General features: G+C 34.3%; 1 protein-coding gene across 1 annotated transcript in view; it reads right to left on the bottom strand.

Annotated features, from left to right (window-relative positions):
* Nucleotides 1-3843, bottom strand: part of LOC136976807 (ephrin type-A receptor 4-like) — a 42963-nt gene extending 39120 nt beyond the window's left edge. Inside the window, 2 exon segments of the mRNA XM_067272188.1 lie at nt 3480-3655; nt 3731-3843. Of these exon segments, the coding sequence (XP_067128289.1) occupies nt 3480-3558 (79 nt within the window). The 5' untranslated portion in view covers nt 3559-3655; nt 3731-3843.
* Nucleotides 3844-6458: the final 2615 nt, after the last annotated feature.

Consider the following 6458-nt stretch of genomic DNA (forward strand, 5'->3'; position numbering starts at 1 on the left):
TATTCAATGCTTAGCAGCGAACGTAATTTAAAAAAAAAAAAAAAACGAAAAGAACTGAAATGGTTTATATTCAGAACATTCGTCTTGAAGCAATAACGTCTTTTCTTCGGTTAAACGACCTATTTTGTGGGGAAACTGCAGTTATCAATAGCAAGTGACCTATTCTCTAGCCAATCGATTTAAATAATACATATTCTACCAGTCAAACACCATTGGGAAATTCTATCTAACCAGATGGTGAAAGTGTATCTTTCTATTTGAAGTAATACGTGAATAATCACGATAGGAAAAGCACCGTTATGAAAACTAAGCTACCGTTAATACGAATTTTGAATTCGAATTATTATTATTATTATTATTATTATTTATTTATTTATTTATTTCGTCCAATCGCTTTCGCGTTATTTTTTAAAATAATCCAATCGATTTCGGAGATACGGTTAAAACGATTTTTAAATTTTTAAATTTAAAAACAATAACGGCCAATCACGTTAATGGATTTCATTTCGAAAGCTACTGGTCTTGCTTTTATTGCTTTAACAATACAATTACTCCCCAGTTTCCGGTTAAAACACATTTTTAAATTTTTCAGAGGAAATACCTTCGGGCTAATTGTATATACGTCATTCTATAACAATAGGATCGGTTTCGAAGTTATTGTTAAAGATTTTTAATTTTTTTAAATATAATTTCACCTTTGACCGAGTTACCTGAGCTTCTTTCTTGTTTTAATTCGTCCTTTATTTAAGACAAAAGCCTACTCAGAGGCTCAGGCTTACAGCCTGAGCCTCTGAGTAGGCTTTTGTCTTTCTATGTTAATATAACAATTTTAACCAATCGTATTAATGCATTCCTAACAAATTTTAAGCTCCTGTTAACATTATTTGAATCGACCAATCGTGTTTATGAAATTTTAAACAATATAATCAGTTTAAAGCAACCGTTAAAATAAATTTCAAATATTTTCGCGGAAATGGCATTGGCCAATGGCGTGAATGATACTTCAACAACGTAATCAATTACGAAAGCAATCGTTACAACGATTTTTAAATTTTTGGAGGGAAAATTTTCAACCAATCTCACGCACGCTTTCAACAATATAATCAATTGGGAGCCGTAATTTGATGCGATTTTATTTTTTAAAAATATATTTTAACATCCAATAGGTACCAAGTATATATATATATATTTGAGTTTAATTAAATTTTTAGCACGTAGTATGTTATAAAATTTATCACGTAGACACACTAAACTACATACATTTTTTATTCGATCAATTATTTAAACTATAGCAAATTGCCTACGTGAATTTTGAATTACATCTTATACAGTAAATAGCATTAAAGTTTGAGAGGGAGGGAATTTATCTTTAGATGAAGAAAACAATGATGCTTCTACTCTATTCTGCTGTAAGGATAGGGAAGAAAGAGAAGAGTCATATCTTGCACCGAATGCATTCCATTAGAAAATAAATTGTTTGGAAGTTGGTGAGAAAACAATGTGAAAGCTATTCTTGCTATATTTAGGAACCAAATGTCCAAATAAACTGCCTTTGCCTTCATACTAAAACTTTCTTCGATTCTAGGAAATGGGTGTTATTATTATCACAACAGAGAATACCCCTAGTGTAAAATATGAAGCACTGACTAATGCTTTTTCAAATCAATCTCAGTGCTTATTTTTACACATAATTTTCAATAATAGCGCTTATATTTAAAGTACAGTACGTTTACTAGTAATGCGCTGGTCGTTGGTACGATGCTAACAATAATATCATTAGCGCTAGTAGTTACGCCGGTAGTGCTATAATAATTCTAGATATTCTAATAGTAATAATAGCGCAAACAGCAATTCTAATGGTGGTGTTACTAGTGATGCTAATAGTAGTCGAGTAGTATTAATAATAGTAATGCCGTTAGTAATTCTAGTAGTGCTGCTAGTGCAAATAGTGCTGTTAACAGCGAGTGCTAATAGTAATTCTAGTAATATCAATAGTAATAGTAGCGTATTATTCCTTAAATAGTTGTGTGCAAGGGAAGGGTGGCGTTTCCATCTAAGAAATCTGAATATAAGTAGGCCTACGATACAATTGAACAAGTCAGCAATTTACACTTAATTTTTGCGATCGATGAGGAGCGCAGAACAAACAAAAAATAAAAAATAAAAAACACAGCGAACGTAACACCAATGGAATGCTTATCATACGTAACAGTTCAGTAAAGCACAACAGAGTCACGTCATTGTAAAGGCTAAAGGAAGATGAAATTCACCACACGATGATGCTTTGATTATCCTACTCGTGTAGTCACGCCTCGTTTATCTATCCTTCCAGTTGTTTTCGGAAAATTTCAGACTATTCATCTCATTTTGACTCACCCCTCTTAGATAAAAATAATCCTCTTCCTGTGGTAGAAAGAGGGGGGAGAGGAAAAGTATCCCAACAATCGCTATTTTAACCGAAATAAAATTGAAGTATTAGTCTTCAAAGAGGACTTGAATGCAGCAGAGCACACAATAGAACAGATGCTAGGTGCTGACCAACTATTCCGGCACCGAAAGCATTGTTCTATTGAGAAAGGTGACAACTATTGTAGTTTTAAAAGTTACAATTTCACACTCGGCGATCCGATGGCGAAAACTGGGGTACCACCAAGCATCCAACAAACAAAGAATGGATTAGAAGCAAAAGTTTAAAAGAGCCCCGAGCTAGTTTGTTCTGTTTGCCATTTCGTCGGTTTTCTATTTCTTTCGCTCCGATAACGACCCATGGATGTCACCTCGGTTGTACGAAAAGGAAGAGAGAACGACAGAAGAAGAACAAGAGACATTTCTTCTCCAGTTAAATCGTGGCTCCTAGTTGGCTCCCACAGGCAAAATCTATATAAAAAATCGATAATTATTGCCATCTACGTAGGGTACGTAAACAGAAACCATCCTCCTCGTGCTAATTTTACCATCATATTGCTTATGTCTATGGTCCCAGAGAGGGTGCTGGTTACTTTTTAAAGGTGGCCGGCACTTTTATGTGTAAGAAAGTCGGCATTCCTGTTAAAAAAAAAATTGGGGGAAATGTTCGTGCCCGATCTTCGGCACGCAATACAAGATATTCAAAACAACTTCATAGAAATAACATTTTTCTGGCATTTAATCTGGCAGATTAGATCGCATACCAAACTTGTCTTTCCGGCCTTCGAGCGGCCCAACCCAAAGAAGAGCGAAAAATGTACCAGTTAGTGCGATTATTATCATACCAGAATGTCATAACGTTGGCCCATCCGCTCTATGAAAGTGTTAGGAGGAAGTGATGGAAGAAAGTGAAAACGGGACGCGCGTACCAAACCGTTGGAGCAAATACATGCTAAATAATCACAGGTTGCTCGTTGGCAAACGACTTGGCAAGTATCCATTGGAAGCGGCATCAAAACACCAGAGGTGGAGGAAAAAAAAATAGTAAAAATAAAAGAGACGGTTCGACTCACCCTGTTTGCCAGACGTTTGCCAAAATTGGAGCAGGACCAGAGCGAATAATGTCCACCAGGCAAGTCCACACGTCGCCATCACTCTGCAGACAGCTTGACTGATCCCGGGACCTCGCCACCGTGCACCGCCTACTGCTAGACGTCACTTCCTCTTACGTTTGATTGGTCGAATTAAACTATCGAGAAAAATCGACGTATTATCAGCTGTCCAGTTATATTGGTTCGAAATAGTTCGTTATAAACTTTCATACTCAAGGGAGAGCTTTCTATTGCCTCCAGGTATTTCTCTAAATGTTTTGTTCTAATGGAGCTGAGAAAGTGACGATTGTATTGCACTGACAGCCAACTATTGGCATTTTTTCCCTCTCTTTTTCCTTTTTTTTCTTCCCTCCTCTCGATAACCTTAACGATAGAAATGTCGAGATTCGTAGAAAATGTTTGCTTTGTGCCTATGGTACTATACAAATTGGAGGTGGTACCGTATAAAAGTGGGAGTGCCAAACCAAAACAATAGAGATGGTATCATAAATCTGGTGCAGGTATTGAGCTGATGATACTATACGAAGTGGAGGTGGCACTATATAAAAGTGGGAGTACCATACCGAAAATAGAGATGGTAAATCTGGTGCTGATGGTACTATACGAAGTGGAGGTGGCACTATATAAAAGTGGGAGAACCACACCAGAAACAAAATGAAATAAAATGGTACAACGAAAAGGGTACGTCAAGCCAAAATGGAGGTGATACAATGCAAAAGTAAGAAAAATTAATTTCAGAAAATGGTTGAATTACGCCATAAAAAGCGATACAGTCGAACCTGCAATAAGGGACACCTCTAAGCAGCGGTCTTTTCTCAGAAACTTTTTTTGTTTTAACGAAAACGCATACAAATAACCTCCGAACGACGGCCACTACGACGTTCTCGTCGATGTCCGTTATTCACAGGTTCCACCGTATTTAAATAGTGCCGTTTTTTAAAAACTGTATTAAAAAATGAATATGATATTATACAGAACGTAGAGGTATGGTTACATCAGCCAGGACGTCATACAAAAACGGGATGATGCAACATAAAAATGATGATAGCCACCACACCAGAGCAAAGTAGACTTCATCAAAATTCATCATTTTTTTTTAAATTTAGTTGACTCTTGTATATAAAAAATTCTATCGAAATTCTTTTTATAAAAATAAATAAATTTCACTTATTTTTGGATAGAATTTTAAGATGAGATTTTTAAAAATAGAGGAAAAAAAAAACGCAAAATATATGAGCGCGCTTAGTAAAGTATATCTACTACAAATCGATATATTTTGTAAAAATAGAAAAATTCCCACGACAAAAAAAAATCTTATATAAAATAATATAATACATCAAAAAAAAATGCAAATTTATCATCAAAAATTCTTTAACTCCTTTCAAAAAAATTTAAATATACGAAATTATTTCATACAGTTTCCTGTTATAAAGGGTAAGAAGAGCGTGTTTTTGGAATGAAAATAAATTTCTTAGAAATATTTTGCATTTTATTTATTTGGAATTTATATTTCGTGGAGACGTTGCATTTTACTCGAATTTAAAATATTTATATGCAAGAACGTCAGGTTTTGGCTTGGATTTATGATTGATTGAGTACCTTTTTTTTCGTTCCTCTTCGTGCAGAATGGCTTCTTTTTTTTAAAATTTCGAATTAAATTAAACGTTCGGTTTGAATAATTTTATTTTATTATTATTTATAAAATAATATAAATTATTCGGGTTGTTTGTTAAGAAAAATGGACTGTCGATAAGTTTGATTTTATGGGAAAGTAGTCGTAGTTATCGTATAAAATATAGAATTATGTTATGGTGGTGCTATAGAAAATATGGAAGTGTACCACACAAAAGTGGAAGAGTTCAAGAACGAGTAGAGTTGTACAAAAATGTTGTAGTACTGTTCAAGAATAGAATATTGCTGCACAAGAATTATGTAGTACTACACAAGAATGGAATATTGTTGCACAAGAATGTAGTACTGTTCGAGATCGGACTAGCACTGTACAAAACTGGAATAGTAACTTACTATACAAAATTAACGAAGATATAGTATAAAAGATATTAGTATTATAGCAAAATGATAATAGTACAAGTGCTATAGAAAGTGATAATAATTCATACAAACAATAATAATACTGTAAAAATGAATACATTATTACATAATTTAATGAAGTTACCACGAAAACGTTAATAATAAAGTGACATCATAAAAAAGTAGAGCCGATATTATGCGTGATATTGGCTCTACCTTTTTTATGGTGTCGCTTTATTATTAACCTTTTCATGGTAGCAAAATAACTATACCACAATACTAATGATAACAATACTATAAAAAATGAGGTAGTATTGTATGAAATGACAGTTGACACCAAGAAAATGCCATGTAAAAAATGTAAAAATTGAATAATACCGCGTAAAAATGGAGACACTATCATACGCAAAGGCGATTTTAAAGCTGTATAAAAAAATAAATTTACTTAAAAATTACTGGAAAAATTCCATTCCTTATTACTCGAAATATTCTCTCGATAAAACCGGGATTTATCCAGGTAATAGCCATTCTCTTTTCATCCGGGTGTAGACAATAGATTTCGATTTCACGACTTCTACTTTCTACTTTCCTGGGTATGCCAGACACGTGATCGAGACGAGTCCATCGATAGAAATCTGTAATAAAACTAACCCCCATTGTGACGTCGACATCCCCATAGTAACACAGGGGTTCGTCCGAATCCCTAGGGGGACATGCTAACGAAATTACATAGGATCGTGCACTGCCACCTTATTCTTTTTTATAGCATCCGCGGACAACACAAAAGTCAAATATTGACACAGTGCCTACGCTATGACATCATGGCTGCCTGCCATTTGGAAAGAAGTGCTAATCACTCAACACAATGCTATACATAATACAAGATTTGGTTTTGTAATAACTTTTTTT

Source organism: Centruroides vittatus, unplaced genomic scaffold (genome assembly GCF_030686945.1).
Source record: "Centruroides vittatus isolate TY-2023 unplaced genomic scaffold, ASM3068694v2 contig_1112, whole genome shotgun sequence".
Lineage (NCBI taxonomy): Eukaryota > Metazoa > Arthropoda > Arachnida > Scorpiones > Buthidae > Centruroides > Centruroides vittatus.